The sequence below is a fragment of the Molossus molossus genome, unplaced genomic scaffold (assembly GCF_014108415.1).
Source record: "Molossus molossus isolate mMolMol1 unplaced genomic scaffold, mMolMol1.p scaffold_m16_p_19, whole genome shotgun sequence".
In the NCBI taxonomy this organism is placed as follows: Eukaryota; Metazoa; Chordata; class Mammalia; order Chiroptera; family Molossidae; genus Molossus; species Molossus molossus.
Window position 1 is genome coordinate 44,524,701 of NW_023425354.1, and position 16,362 is coordinate 44,541,062.

The 16,362-nt window shown below is 40.1% G+C and overlaps 1 protein-coding gene and 1 pseudogene across 3 annotated transcripts in view; one reads left to right on the top strand and one right to left on the bottom strand.

Annotated features, from left to right (window-relative positions):
• ZZEF1 (zinc finger ZZ-type and EF-hand domain containing 1) overlaps positions 1-16,362 on the bottom strand; it is a 118,673-nt gene that overhangs the window by 85,711 nt on the left and 16,600 nt on the right. For all 3 annotated transcript variants that reach the window (XM_036269907.1, XM_036269906.1, XM_036269908.1), the window contains exons 3-10: positions 14,009-14,203; positions 11,640-11,811; positions 10,495-10,694; positions 8,406-8,616; positions 7,507-7,623; positions 6,015-6,193; positions 4,167-4,265; positions 397-488 (exon numbers count right to left, since the gene is read on the bottom strand). In XM_036269907.1, the coding sequence (XP_036125800.1) occupies positions 397-488; positions 4,167-4,265; positions 6,015-6,193; positions 7,507-7,623; positions 8,406-8,616; positions 10,495-10,694; positions 11,640-11,811; positions 14,009-14,203 (1,265 nt within the window). The remainder of the gene's footprint in view (positions 1-396; positions 489-4,166; positions 4,266-6,014; positions 6,194-7,506; positions 7,624-8,405; positions 8,617-10,494; positions 10,695-11,639; positions 11,812-14,008; positions 14,204-16,362) is intronic.
• On the top strand, positions 11,992-12,444 carry LOC118633994 (annotated as a pseudogene).

A 16,362-nucleotide genomic window follows, 5' to 3' on the forward strand; every position in this document is an offset into this window, starting at 1 on the left:
AGCCCCACAGGACACCTACTACATAAGGCCACCCTACCAAGGCTGGGAGACACAGCAGATCTACCAGTATACAGAACCAAACATAGCGGCAGCCAAAATAAGAAGACAAAGAGACATGCCCCAAATGAAAGAGCAGGAGAAATCAAATACATTAAGTCCTGGAAGTTAGAAAGCTGCGTCCCAAGAAATGATTTCTTACCTTTCTCAGTTCTTATATTCACACCATTCACAAACTTAACAATCTATTCACCTTTGTGTCCCTGCCTTCTGCTATAGGCCTGACACAGAAAAATCACTCAATGTTTAATAAAAAACCACTGACATGAACCTCTGAATTATAATCCTACTTTTAAAAGTAGTAGTAACATTGCTTAAAGAAGGTAGCATGAGAGTTACCATAATTCTGATTTGTGTAACTTGGAAGGCAGATTCAGTTGCTGTAGAAAAAATAGTACTTGCTCTGGTTTTTCCAGTCTCTGTGAGAAAACCTGCAAAAAGGAAAAGCTCAAATTAGAATGACTGACTCATTTGTTATAAGCCTACAAACGAAGATCAACAAAAACAAACCATATCCTTTGAGGCAGGGTAACTAGTTCATCTGGTAATTTCATGAAAATTAGGAAAACATTTCCCCTCTGGACAGATTCAACCCTACTGAAAAACACTAGGTGTCAGACCACCGGCCAGACAACTTCTTTAGGGAACAATCAGCTCAACTGTATCAGCAGCCCTGCTCTGAGATAATACAGAAATGAAGAAGTTTATAAAAATTGTGACTGAAGCCCTGGGCGGTGTGGTTCAGCGGTTAGAGCGTCGGCCTGCGGACCAGAGAGACCTGGGTTCAGTTCCCGCTAAGGGCATGTACCTCGGTTGCAATTTGTCTCCGGCCCTGGTTGGTTCATGCGGGTGGCAACCACTCGATGTGTCCCTTTCACGTTGATGTTTCTCTTTCTCTTTCTCTCTCCCACTCTATCTGAACAAAAAATGGAAAAATGTCCTCGGGTGAGGATAAAAAAAAAAATTGTGACTTAATTCAGAGACAAAAGACTAAAATTCCTAAAATCATGACTGATGTTTGACTGGACTGACAAAGGCAAGCAGGCTTAGAGGCAGAAAGAGGGATTAGATAGTTTATAGAATACTCTGTTAGGAAAGATTGTGAAAGACTTTAAAATGGCAAACAAAAGATTGCTAGGTGTTCTGTGTAGCACACTCTTTGTGTTATTTCCACCTTTCATTGTCTCTGGGCAATTTCACAACTCTGTAAGTTGTAGACTAATGGACTAATGACACTAATGCATATGATTCTTGTCCACAAAAATAAAACTTATTTTCTGATTATTCCTTATGCGTACTGACCAATTTTGTATGTATTTGTAGAGTCCTGTCAGCATTCCTATTGGTCTATATGTATTTTATGAATTCTCCTTTGAATTGTTTGTAACATCCTACTGGTTTCCTCAGAACTTAATGACATATATAAAATATTTGAGCTCTGGCCAATTTGGCTCAACAGTTAGAGCACTGGCCCACGGACCAGAGTTGTGGGTTCGATACCTGGCCCCCGTCAGGGTTGTGCAGGAGGCAGCCAATCGATGTATCTCTCTAACATCAATGTCTCTCTCTCTCTCTCTCTCTCTCTTCTTCCCACTCTAAAGAAATCAATGGAAAAATATCCTTGGGTAAGGATTAAATAAATAGATAAAATATTTGATGTGTTCATTTTATATTTGTATGAGATCACAGTTTACTTTTGTTGTTAATTATCCTTTGGTAATTCACAAAATTGTCTGCTGCTAGACCCAAGGCTCCCTTTCTCTTTCAAACCTCTGTAAATGATACAGCTCACACATCTGCTAAAGTCAGCACTAACCAATCATTCTTCCTAGGACCAAGAATTGCTCTCAAACATTCTGCATTCTCAAGAAGAAAAGACTAAAACCAGTTTCATGCTTATTTCACTATACTGAGTTCAATAAAACAAAAATTAATAAAGTTGAATAAGACAATAAGCAAAATTTGTCACCAACACTAAGAAAATTAAATCCAAAGGAACCTCCACTAATTCACAGACACAAGCTATTATATGACCTAATTCTATCAAATAGTAATTCTGCAGACAATTTTAAGAAACCATATAGACGGAAAACCACACGAATTCTACTAAATAATACTAAAAACTACATCAATTATTGAACTGTCACTTTCTCAGAGGTCTGGATGTCTCTATCTTATCAAATCTATTGTAAAGTCTGAAATATTGCCTAAGAATTAACTGATTAGTCAGTACTTCTAATTAGTCTTGAAGTAGCTGAAGTCAAAAAAATCGTTCCTTTTATTTAATTTTATCTTTTCCTTTATTAACTTTAGAGAAAGAGGAGGTGAGCGGGAAAGAGAGATAGGAACATTGATGAGAGAGAACATCGATTGGCTGCCTCCTGCATGCCCCCCACTTGGGATTTGGCCCACAATCTGGGCATGTGCCCTGACTGGGAATCAAAGTGGCGACCTCTTGGTGCATGGGTTGACACTCAACCACTGAGCCACACCAGCTGGGCAAAAATACATACACTGATTTTTAAGACAATAAAAAATACTCTGTATAATATTATAATGATGGATATATGTCATTATAAACTTTTTCAAACCCACAGAATATACAAGATCAAGAGTGAATCCTGGACTTTGGGTGGTGATGAGGTGTCAACAGATGTGCATCCTTGGTAAAAGAAATGCACCCTCTGGTCAGTGATGTGGATAACTGGGGGAATATGCACGTGTGGGGAATCTCTGTACTTTCTTCCAATTGTGTTATAATCCTAAAACTGCTCTAAAAAATTTAAATCCTTAAAAAAAAAAAAAGAATAGATGGTATCATGACTTGAAATGGTTATAAAAGTCAAAAGAGGATTTTTAGTGGATGATGATGACAATGTAAAAAGTCCATATACTGGTTTCAGGAATATTCTGCCTCACAGGCTCCAGAGCTTTTGGCAGAGTGGTCTTGCTTTTCCTGAATGGGGGAGGGGGGAGGAAGGGCTACCATCACCTCCTCCACAATGATCCATTGGCAAGAAATGGATGCAGTAAAGAAAATGTCTTTGCAGAGGCTGAGCTGCTCAGGAAGGACTTCAGGAAGAGTTTATTGTTTAAGAAGACTTCCAAGTAGAGCAGGTGCAACAGGGAAAAGCATATTTTCCCAGAGGTCTTTACTACCATGGCAGTACTAAGAATGAATACAGAAAACAGGATAGAGAAGAGGGAACCACTAAAAATGTGTGAGGTCTGTGTTGCTGTGAGGAAAGCCAAGAGAAAAGCAAATTCAAAGCAGCAAGACCAGTTCCTTTCAATGTTTGAAAATTGCTAGAACAGTCCACTTCCTTTACTGAACTGGCAATATTCAAAGTAGAACAGTGGCCTGGCTGGTGTGGCTCAGTGGTTGGGTGTCGGCCCATGTACCAAGAGGTCGCCAGTTCGATTCCCGGTCAGGGCACATGCCCAGGACGTGGGCCCGATCCCTCTCTCTCTCCCTTCCTCTCTCTAAAATCAATAAAATATATATATATTAAAAAAAAAAAAAGTAGAACAGTGAACAGAAAGGGGATATATGCAGGAGACTAACCGGCTGGCCAACAAGACGGACAAAGAAGAGACTCACAAACACCCCTTGGAAGAGGAAAAGAGCCTACCACAACGTTGAAGAGTACATCAGTGATTATCATATTGACACTAGAGAAGGAGTAAGGCTTCCTTTCACACACTTCAAATGCCAGATTGGCCAAATCGAAGAATACCCTTCTTAAATTATATTTTCAGCTGTATAGTGCTACTGATCCACCGAGTTTCTTAAACTTTACGACAACAAAATAGAAAGACAATCTGAACTTTAAAAAGCTAGCTTTTTATATTCCCAGAGGAAGAGTCCTTGCTTCTCAAAACTGAAAGCTCTCAAGACTCTTGTTACAGGTGACTGACACTAGCAGATTACAACACTGTAATAAAGAAACCACATAAATGGTTCAGGGACCACTGCCAACTAAAGGACATCCTGAAGTGATGACTGTCAATTCTGAACATTTCAGACCAGTGTGTGATTTCACACAGCTGTCTAGTGAGCTCACTGTGACCCTTATCATTCACTAGAAACAGACAGATCTACCACTCACCATCCCTCGTCCATGGTTCAACAAGCAGGTTTTCAGGTCCAGACTTCTCTTCTTTTCCTTTGACATCACAGGCTTGCAGAGTCAGCTGAAGAGGCTTACCTGATCAAAGAAAAGAGAGGGCACGTTAAGCTGGTGCTATGAAGAAAATAAAAGCTGATGTGTACATCAGGGGAAATGGAGTGTCTATGGCCGCCCAGACTGCTGACTAAAAACTTACCCTTTTACAAGTTATAACAGAGAAGTAATATTAGACAAAAACTGACACCATCTTTTGTGCTTCCCTGGAAGACAAAGTACAGCTTATCTCCCCAAATGATTTTAAGACGAGCACTCTAGAATAACCCCTAATCATATACAAAGCACAGTGTAATATAGAGATTAATACCCTAAATTCAACGTATTTAGAGGTGAAAACATTCCTAAGATACTGTTTTGGAGCCAATAATTAATTTTTACTGTAACTGCATTTAAATATATAAATATAATGTCTTAAAGGTTTGGGTCTTGTTTCTTTAAAACACCTCCAAGCAAATTTTGAAAGTTTTAAGAATTATAAAAATCAACTTTTGCTATAATGATCTGAAAACTTTTCTTTTTTCCTTTGTTTAAATAATATAATGGAGCCCGTCCGGTGTGGCTCAGTGGCTGAGCGTCGACCCATGCACCAAGAGTTTGCCCGTTCAATTCCTGGTCAGGGCACATGCCCAGGTTGTGGGTCCGATCCCCAGTGGGGGCATGCAGGAGGCGGCCAATCCATGTTCTCTCTCATCGATGTTTTTATCTCTCTACCCCTCTCCCTTACACTCTCTCTAAAATAATAAAGAAAATAATAATAATATAATTAATACTCATGAACCTCTAACCCAACCCAGAACTAGAATATTACCAATAATGAACACTCCCCCAAGTAGTCTCTATCTAGTGCCTGCCCAAATGACTTCTTATCTGAATTGAAAACTTTTCTGAAGAGTATTTTCCAGACACTATGTATCCCTCCCATCCAGCCATACCCACTACAGTCCTCCCTACCACACACCTCCAAAAAATGACCTGTTCAAATTTAAGGGGTGATACTGAATTTATAAGACATCAATTGTCTGAGATTAAGATTTTAATGTAAATAAATTAACCAATATTAAGGCAAAGGTACAAATACCATGGCAGATATTACCAGAGTAGAGCCTCTATTACTGAAGAGGATGGAATCCAATACTATACTTTGTGGACAGAAACTTTGGTAATAGAGGCTGAATGGTAAATGAGTTGTTTTTCACATGCCAACTGTAGTCATTGGGAACTAGCTGGATGGGCTCCAGTGTGGAGAAGTTTAGGAGGCCCCATCCTGGACAAACAGGAAAGTGCTATGATGGACTGCCCAGTAGAGGAAAGCGGTGGCAGGCATGTATGTGTCCATGTATGCCCTCCAACCAGCTATCAAAGGGATGCATTCTAAGACAAGGGTCCTTTGCACTGTACAGGACTAGTTCCCCCTCCTCCAGATGAGAGGTACTCCAACTTCCCAACCCTCTTGGCCCACACGATGACATACTCCTGTACTTCACCAAAAATGTCTGTGACCAAATGGCCACAAACCCTTAATGATTAGACCAATAAATCCTGGAAGTATAGCCTAGTGGACATTCAGGTCCTCTTCTGGTAATGCTGCCATAAATGAACCAACATCCCCCTTCTCTCTGCCAACCCCAGTGAAAGAGGATATGTTCACCCAGGAATTATGGTATAACTACAACAACCAGTCTACATACTACCCAAAAAGATAAGAAAATGCCAGAAAGTCCCAAATGGACAATGTTTTTATGACTTGTCCATCATGCCTAGGTCATTTACCATATTTAAGGAGTAGGTTCTGCCTGACCGATGCCATGGATGAGATGAGGGAGGAGGCATCATAGTGTGTGTCCAGGTGGTCTGTGACAGTACACAGAGAGCTCAGCACTTTAGCAACACTTCCTCTTGCTAGTGCAAAAGCCAGAAGAGTCAGCTCCACCTCTGGGGTAGAACAGCAGCTATAAACAAAGAGCAAAACACTTCACTTCTTAACAACATGAGAAAATCCAGGCAGCTCAAAACCCATGTAATTGATTATCCTAAGTAAAATCAACCTGCCATGTGCTTTCAGTATGTTTACCAGAAATACTTGTTAAAATCCTGAAGATAAACTAAAGAAAAATTAAATCAATACAGAGAATCAGATAATTAAATCCTCACTCTGTAACCTTATCTATAAGTATTAAATAATACTAATAATATCAATTTTAACAAGTCAAACTTTACAGACCAAAAATAAAGCAGCAGCAGCCCTGGCTGGTATGGCTCAGTTGGCTGAGCATCATCCCATACACCAAAAGATCGCCTGTTCGATTCCTGGTCAGGGCACATGGCAGGGTTGCCAGTTCAGTCCCCAGTTGGGATGCATACAGGAGGCAACAAATCTCTCCTTCTCTCTCTCCCTTTCTCTAAAAATCAACCAATCAGCAGCTGCAATAAGCTTCTGCTATTATAAAGGCTTGGGTAAGGATTTGGCTTGCCAGAGAGTTAAGGGTTATTCCTTCAAGCACCAAAAACATATTTTTTTAAGCTATTCATTTTATTTTATTTTTTTATCCTCACCTGAGGACATTTTGCATTTATCTTCAGATAGAGCAGGAGGGAGAGAGAAAGAGAAACATGGTTGCCACTCGCATAACCCCCACTGGGGCTGGGGACAAACTGCAACTGAGGTACGTGACCCTAGCGGGAACTGAACCCAGGTTCTTTGGTCTGTGGGCCAATGCTCTAACCGCTGAGCCAAACCGACCAGGGCCAAAAACATATTTTAGATCACACTTCTCTGCCTTTTTAAAACACATTACAACGAAACTTTTAAAACTATCTAGATGGCCCAGGGTCCGATTTTTACTGTAATATAGTAACGTCCTCAGGGGTCACTGAGACAGAGCTAAATGTCTCTACACTAAGCGAACCCCTCTATCAAGGTCCCCTTTCCCAGTTTTATAGACAATCAGGCTTGTCAGATCTGTGTGTAGAGTAAGCAGGTTCTGAGTAAGGCAGGCCAGGGATATACATAAACTGAGAAGTTTTGTACTTTGAGACATCTGTTCTAGCTGAATCAGAGGACTACTTCCTTCTCACTCCCAATTCCTAAGGTCAGGTGATATTGCTGGATAATGGAGTTTATATGGATGAGCTATTATTTCAGTTTATCTTCAATAACCAAAATTGAAACATTTTTAGTGGTGATCTTATAAATTTTTTAAAAAGACTTAACAAGCATATATGCCCTTCTACCCCCCACAAACCCCACCAACCGTGACTTTACCTAGTTATCCGTATGAGGAAGCTGTCCACTTCTTCCAGAATGTTGGGAGACAGGAAAGTTGAGCCATCTGTAGATCCCGGTGAAAGGGACAGTGGGGGCATGTGCTGAAGTGCCTTCCTAGAAGTGTAAAATGTACAATCAGGACAAACCCAGGCAAAAAATAAATGTAATAATATATTAGACAAAAAAATAAGTCGTTAGAAGCTTGTCTTGATTAGTCCCTTATAAAACAAACAGAACATGGTACATAACATAAACCACCCATTTTCCCCCAGCAGTTATGGTGCTAAATAGTTTAATAAGATTTCTTTCTATACATACAAAACCAATACTTCATTGCTACTGAAGCTGGTTGTTTTGTCTTGTATGTTACTACTGGGTCTTTTTGCCCTACCAGTTTTTTAAAAGATTTTCAAAGGTGCTCTACATTTAAAAATAAATTAGTTTAGTAGCCTTGAAAAGATTTCACTCATTAGTGAAAAGAACCCTCTTTGGACCCTGGAGTCCAAAGACCTAGATTCAAGATGATTCATCACTGCCTGGTCATGTACTCAGGGAAGGTCAGAATATCCTAGTCTATAAAATGGGGATGGTACAGGTACATTTCACAATATAAGTCAGTAAATCATATATAGCATCTGAAAGTGCTTTATTCAACATAAAGTGTTATTTAATGTGAGCAATTGTTCTCCAACGAATAAGAAATAGGCACAGCATGTGTGATTGCCTCATGAGACTGGAGCTCAAGGCATAAACAGGAAACAACAGGGCATCTGGGGCTGAGCTATTGCCTAAGTCTCCATGATCAATGATCAAAGGTTGCTCAGTGACAGTCCCTGAAGGGTTAGAGAAGAATGAGTATACCTTGAAGTAACTGGAAAGCAGAGAGAGTAACTTACTGAGTATTGCGAAGCACTGTCTGGACAAAAGCGGGATTTGTCTCCATGGAAGCCGTCACCAGAGATGTCAGCAAAGACCAATACCATATTGCAGAAGCATCTGAGACTGAGACCCCAGACTTCTTAACTCTCTGAAAACCAACAGCCCTCAGACCGTGAATTCTAGTGTCACATCCATCACTGAGACAACGCTTTATGTTAATCTGTACATCTGTCAAGCACAAACAACCAATTCAGTATTGGATTAAGTCTTCAGTTCAGCAAAGCTAGGCTCCCAACTAAAAAAACAACAAAATATAATTCATATTGCAACAGATAATTTTGAAGATACATCTTGATGTCAGAAATAAATAATTTGTGCAATGGAGCTTAGTATATAATATACTTCTCAAAAAAACATTGACCAATCTAAGAAATCACCAGAATAATGTATAAAATTAAGGGTGGCCTATCCTGGATGGGTGGCTCAATTAGTTGGAGCAACATCCCACATACCAAAAGGTGGCAGGTTCAATTCCCAGTCAGGGCACACACCCAGGTTGTGGGTTTAATCCCCGGTCAGAGTGCATGCGGGAGGCAACCGATCAATATTTCTCTTTCACGTCGATGTTTCTCCCTTTCTCTCTCTCTCTCCCTTCCTCTCTCTAAAAAATCAGTAAAAACAGGAGCAGATTTAAAAAACTTTAAGGGTGGCTGAAATCTTTACATCACAAAGCTTCATAGAAATTTATGAGTCTTAAAAATTAACACCAAGAGCATTTTTAAAATCCTGATGAAATACATGGTAAGAAAATTTATAGAATTTTTCCTAGAGCTCTAAAATGTGGATTTAGTTATAAAACAGTAGCTAGGTCAGAGCAGTGATAAGAGTTTCTTTTTAATAATCAAGTCCAAATAAATGACACAGGCATGACTCACTTTTAAGAGTTGTCATAATTGTCATTTGGGTTGGAGAGGAGAAGGTGACAATTAAAAAGGACACAATTTAAAGACAAGACCACCACAGCATTAAGACAGGAAGCGTCTACTCCAAAAGCTTAACTACTTCTTTGCCTAGGGGTGAGATACAAAGACTGGAGGCCTTAGTTCCTTTGAACAAAGTAAGAACACTTCTTTTGGCCCAAGAAAGCATTCGAACAAATGAGATAAAACATGTAGCATTCCAGTTCCCTGAATGAAATAAGCCTGGAATGAAATCACAGAATTGTGATTATTTTCAAAATGGTATGTGTGAAGCAGAGTTATAAGAATATAAAAATGAAAATAACCTAAGTGTCCAAGAATAAAAGGAGTGGTTAAAATTAAGGCATATTCTGCCCTGGATGGTTTGGCTCAGCAGTTACAGCATCAGCCCACAGACCAAAGAGTCAAGGGTTCGGTTCCAGTCAAGGGCACGTACCTCAGTTGAGGTTGGTCCCTGGCCCTGGTTGGGGTTGTGCGGGAGGCAACTGGCGTGTGTCTCTCTCACATTAATGTTTCTCTCTCTCTCTCTCTCCCCCCATCCTTCCTTCCCTCCCACTCTCTCTAAAAATCAATGAAAAAAAATATATATCCTCAGGTGAGGATTAACAAAAAAAAGGGCTTTACTGCCCTGCTTGGGTGGCTCGGTTGCTTGGAGGGTCACCTCATATACTGAAAGGTTTTGGGTTCGATTCCCCGCCAGGGCACATACCTAGGTTGTGGGTTCGATCCCCAGTCGGGGCACTTATAGAACAGGCAACCAATTGATGTCTCTCTCTCCCCACTTCCTCTCTCTAAAAAAAAAGAAAAAATCAATAAAAATAAAGGTGTTACTGCTTTTCTATAACATTTTAACACTGAACAAATTAAATAATTTCACGTGCATCATGAGAAGCAAATCAAATCTCCAAATAAAAACTAATAGCTTCGCCACCTCAGAGGTCTTGCCATTAAAAAAGATTTATTTCCTGCCCTGGCTGGTTGGCTCAGCGGATGGAGCATTGGCCTGCGGATTAGAGAGTCCCGTGTTCAGTTCCCGCTAGTGGCACATACCAAAAAAAAAAAAGATTTCCTTCTTCCTTCCCAAACCCTTTAATTAGAAGGGCAAGATACTTCTTGGTTGACTCACAGAGCTGACTGATGTTAGCATTTTCTAGCAGTGTCACGTAGCCAGTGACATTGCTGGGAATGTGCACATCACGGACTTCCTGAAGATCGATGGCATTCCTTCCCACAGCTACTGTCACCTGCTGCGGCATGTAGCTCTGGTCAGTGGCAGCCACTGCTATGGACAGGTGCCTAAGCACAACATCTGGCTTCATTTTTAAACTGGGAAAAATGGAAAACAGAAACTACAAATGTTTATATAAGTCAAAAACTGACAGATTCCACAAGTCTCATCTTATATTTGATATTCCCAAAGACTGATTTTCCTAAAACCAGCTAACTTGAAATGCTATTAGTTTCAAAGTTCTTATGACTTTCCCCAAGTCTCTAAAATTCATTTCTGTTCAAGACTCATCTTATATTTCCTTTTAAGCTATTAGTATAGGCAGGAAAGTACAATATAAACATTCTAACAAAATCCTTTTACCTGGAAACAAGTTCTAAACTGCATCCAAAGAACTAAGTGTATTTCCTCATCTATAAATTAGATGACTAAAGGTCATATATATTCTCTATGAGAAGAAATGACAATTATTTCTATTTCCACCCACTGAAATTAGCCCATTCTCTGACAGGATAGATGAACATTTGGATAGCAGTTTCAGAACTTCTAAAAATATCAGTTTATTGTCATCAGTTCCATTCTGGGATTCCTGACCACCCTCTCCCTCTTCTAAACTAGCCAACTCAGTTGATACAGGTTTTTTTTGTTTGTTTGTTTTAATGTAGAGACAAAAATCTTAAAAAGTAAAATCACATATAAGAAAACCACTTGCCCCTGGTACTAATCTTCCAGAGAAACTAGTGAAAAAGATTTGAAATCAGTATCATAACATATTAGTCAAATGCTATTTTCTTCCTTAAAATACCAAGTAAAGAAATTATGCATGGTTATGATCATATGGACCAAATTAAATGATACTAGATGATTCCTTTTACTTGACTCTTAAAGCATCTTCACAGATAGTCACAATAAGAAAAAAAATAAGGCAGTTAAATAGAAAGTATTCTAAAATTAAAAAAAAATAATTTAATGCATTGACAAGAGAAAAAAAGCTGATAATTTTCTTGGGACTTTCGCTCAAAAACTGATATCATAACACCCACCGAATCCAGTGTGAGCGGGCACTACCATCTGACTGCCAATATGATGACGTTTCTCCATTTGTCATCTTGTCAATGTCTGCAGGGTTGGAGGATGTTTCTATATAGGCATAGCACTTTGCTATTGACTTGAGTTTATCCATCTCTGGGCTTCCAGTTAGATCTCCAGGGCTTTCTGCAAAGAAAACCAGATTTAATCATGTGACATCTCTTTCACAAAGGGAAAGAAACGAGGGAGCCATTTAAAATATCTAGTCCCTTTCCTCAGCTGCCAGTAAGGTGGCTCGGTCTTTCCAAAGAAGCTCAGGCTGCGTTGGGGTGAGGCCCTCACTTCACTGCTCCCGTCAGTGTTCACCCAGCACTGGCCCACACCACAGCCTGTCTTGGAGCTGCCTGCACCTACTCTGCCCTCATCCTGCATCATGACAAGGTGACAGTGATGGAGGATAAGATCAATGCTCGGGAGGGGAATGTCAGTGGGGGAAAGAAAGGAGGGACATCTGTAATACCTTCAACAATATTCAACAATAAAGATATATAAAAATAATCAATGCCCTCATTTAAGCAGCTGGTGTAAATGTTGAACCTTTCTGGCCAGGCTTGTTTGCAAAGGCTCTGGCCAGTCAACATCAAGAACCTCATCTGCAATGCAGGGGCTGGTGAACCTGCCCCAGAAGCTGGTGTTGCACCACTTGGAGGTCCTGCCCCCTCCACCACTGCTGCTCCAGCTGATGAGAAGACAGTGGAGGCAAAGAAGGAATAATCTGAGGAGTCTGATGACGACATGGGTTTTGGTCTTTTTGAATAAACCTCTTTTGTGACACATTCAATAAAAAGCTGAACTCTGAAAAAAACAAATCTAATAAAAATATGTTTAGCAACTGACCCTAGAAAAAAAGTTCCTTAAAATCTCCTTTCAAAGAACCCATACAAAGCTTAAATTGGCCAAGAACTGCTCCATGAGCTAATTATAGTACAATACTTAAATCACTGATATATTTGCAAAACGGTGCCAAGAGAAGAAAATGGTATTTTACAGTTTAATTTACATTTCTTTTAATTATGAGTGAAACTTGTTAAGCCACTTAAAAACTTTTTAAGTTTTTTGGAGTATGAGCTGGTCCTACCCTTATCTATTTCCTACTGGGTCACAAGTCTTCTTATCAATTGATATAGTTCACATATATTATATAATGTAGATACACAGACACACAATAGGTAGTATTTACTGAGGGTTTACTGTGAGCTGGGCACTTTTCCATACATGTTCTATGTATCCACTCATTTTGGAGATGAGGAAACTAAGGCACAGCGAGTTAAGTAATTACCCAAGGTCAGTGTTAGTAAAAAATTGAGTCTGTCATAATATGTTACAAAATATACTTTTGTTCCCTAGAATATCATTTGTCTTTTCACTCTGCTTATGATATTTTTTGCTATATGAAACTTTCAATTTGCATATAGTCTAATTAATTAATCTTTTCTTTTGTTTTTGAATTTTCTGTACTGCTTAGAGGAGGGTTTTTCTGTCAGGGTTTTTATAAAGTAGAATAATTTTCTTCTAATATGCTTAAAGTTTTCTTTTTAGTTTAATTTTTTGATCCATCTGCAATTTATTTTAGTGAATAAAATTGGTTAAGAATCTAGTTTTATTTTTCCTCCAATGGCTAACCAGTTGTCCTAACCCTACATGTTGACGAATTCATTTTGCCATTTGATCTGTAATACTGACTATATCTGGTACTACATCCCCACATGTACTGGACTCCGTGAAGTCCCACAGACCTGTCTATTGACATTATCAACTTTTGTTACCATCACTAAGTGAGTCGATAGTGGTTTCCCTCATTCACTCAATAGCTGCTCAGAGTACCAATTATGTGACAGGCACAGTTCCAGGTGCTAAGGGTAACAAAGTGAACAAGACAGACAACATGCAAGCAAGTAATAATGCTACAACTTCAGATAATCATGGTAAGTGCCATTTAAACCATCAGACCTGCAAAAGTGACAGTGACTAGGAGATGAGGAATGGTCATCTCATGGGTAGGGGCATTAATTAGACAGTGAGAAAAGCCTCCCTGAAGTCCCATCAGAGCAGACACCTAAATGATGAGAAATCAGTGTGTTAAAAAGGAAAGAAGAAAGGGAGGAAGGAGGGAGGGAGTAGAGGAGAGGGGAAATGAGAGGGAAAGAAGAAGGAAGAAAGAGTGAGCAGATTACATTCTTATGTGACAAACTGGTCACTACTACATTTTAAGAAATAAAGGCAGGGAGAAGGGGTGGCTCATCCTGTTGCTAAATAAATGAAATAATGAAATGAAAGAAATGATGACAGAACATTTTTAGGACACCCTCTCGTACATACGTACCCTTTTCTTTTTGTACCAGTTCATCCAGAGACTCCTTCAGAACAGAAGCCCTCATAGTGCACATGTTATTGCAGTGGTCCAACATGGGATAGGGGATGACCATACTAGAGAGCCGATTGCGATGCAGGAAGCGCAGTATCATTGACGAGTGAACACCCAGGCCTTCCTTGGACTCCGAAAAAATGTCTATGAAACCTAAGCAGACAAAATCCATTTTTGATGTTTTCAGGAACTCACCACAATAGTTTCCACATCCCCTGCCTGGCAACCTTTTGATTGGCTGAATCAAAAGCAGCCATTAAGGATCATCATTGAGCCCTGGCTGGTTTGGCTCAGCGGTTAGAGCATCGGCCTGCGGACCAGAGTGTCCCAGGTTCGGTTCCTGTTAAAGGCACGGAGCTTGGTTGCAGTTTGCCCCTACCCCGGGTGGGATGGTGAGGGTGGCAGCCAGTTGATGTGTCTCTCTCACATCGATGTTTCCCTCTCTCTTTCCCCCTCTCTCCCTCCCACTCTATCTGAAGATAAATGCAAAAATGTCCTCGGGTGAGGATAAAAATAAATTAAAAAAAAAAAAAAGAATCTTCGTTGATATTTTCAGCTTTTTTAATCATTTAAAAATCTAAGCAAGTTTTCATGACATGAACCAATTGTAATTGCAATTTAAAAATTAATTTTGCCCTGGCCGGTTTGGCTCAGCGGTTAGAGCGTCGGCCTGCGGTCCGGAGAGACCTGGGTTCGGTTCCCGCTAAGGGCACGTACTTCGGTTGCAGTTTGTCCCCGGCCCTGGTTGGTCGTGCGGTGGCAGCCACTCGATGTGTCCCTTTCACATCGATGTTTCTCTCTCTCTATCTCTTCCTCTCTCTCCCTCCCACTCTATCTGTACAAAAAATGTCCACGGGTGAGGATAAAAAAAAAAAAAAAATTAATTTCATTTGAGTTTAATAGAATTTTAGAAGATTTAGAATAATGATTATTTGTTTCAATCCAAACTTGAAAAACTTAAAAGCACTTAAATGCTAACTAGAAATTTTTAAAGAAGTTTGCATATAGAATATGGGCTAGGAATAGTTTATCGCATTAGAGAGCAAAAGCATATCAGCTTTTATACTAACCTAAATAAGACAATGATAATAATACAACCACTACCCTGAGCATAATCTCTGATGGCGTGTTATAGTTCATCAGGTACTTCCATATACATCATCTCATTTGTTCCTCATAGTAAGGTTGTGGGGTGAGGGGGGAAGAGGGGTTGAGGGGGGGAGACATCAAAGGTACTAGTATCTTTGTTGTGCAACTGAGGAAAATGAAGTTCAAGTGAAACCAAGACAAAAAAAAAAGGGGTAGGACTAAGTGCACCCTTTTGCACCGCCTCCAAGTGCTCCTTCCACCATTTCAGTCTTCTCTTTCCAATGTGACTCCTCTGGACTCTGTGCGATCTGTTCTTTCCTCTGGCCACTGTCCAGGCTCTGACCTCAACATCTCCTGTTCACACATCTACCCAGATTTTCTAAGTGGTTCCCCTCACTGCCCTTTGTCTGACATCAACCCCAATAATCTTACAAAAACACAAAACAGATCAAGTCTACCCCTGTTTAAAATCCTCTTATGGCTCAGCTGGTGTGGCTCAGTGGATGGAGTATTGTCCCATGGACTGAAAGGTCCCGGCTCAATTCCTGGGTAGGGTACATGCCCGGGTTGCGGGCTGGCTCCCTGGTGGGGGGCGTGCAGGGGGCAGCAACTGATGTGCATCAAAGTTTCTATCTCTCTCTCCCTCCCTTCCCCTCTCTCTAAAAAAGCAATAAAAACATATTAAAAAAATTTAAAATCCTCTTATGGTTCCCCATAATCTACAAATAATATGCCTTGAACTGAGGTGCCCAGAACCCAGAAGAGTGTTAGGGTCAAGTGAAGTGAGGATAAACCTGGCAGCTTTCCCTGGAGCTCAGATACACTTGTAGATTGGGGGCGGGGGTTCTTTTTCTACTTTCGTGGATCATAACATACATAAGAAAAAGTACATATAATTGTATCACTTGATGAACTTTCACAAACCGCACACACTCCAAAAGTCTGTAGGAGAAATTATTTTTAAGTGTTAAACAAACAGATAATCAGAGCAGACAAGACTTTGTGCTAATTTTTAAGATAAAACATGAGGCTGAGGAGAAATTTTGTGCTTGAAGCAGCCCATTTTGATTATGCCCCCTACACAAACCCTGAAGACACTGGTTTGACCTTCCAAGAGTCAAAAGTCCATGCCATCCCCTTGCCCTCCTTTTACAGTGTTTCTTCTCTTAGCAGACTCCCACCGTAATGCCCAAACGTCACATATGACCCTGCTGATGCTGCAC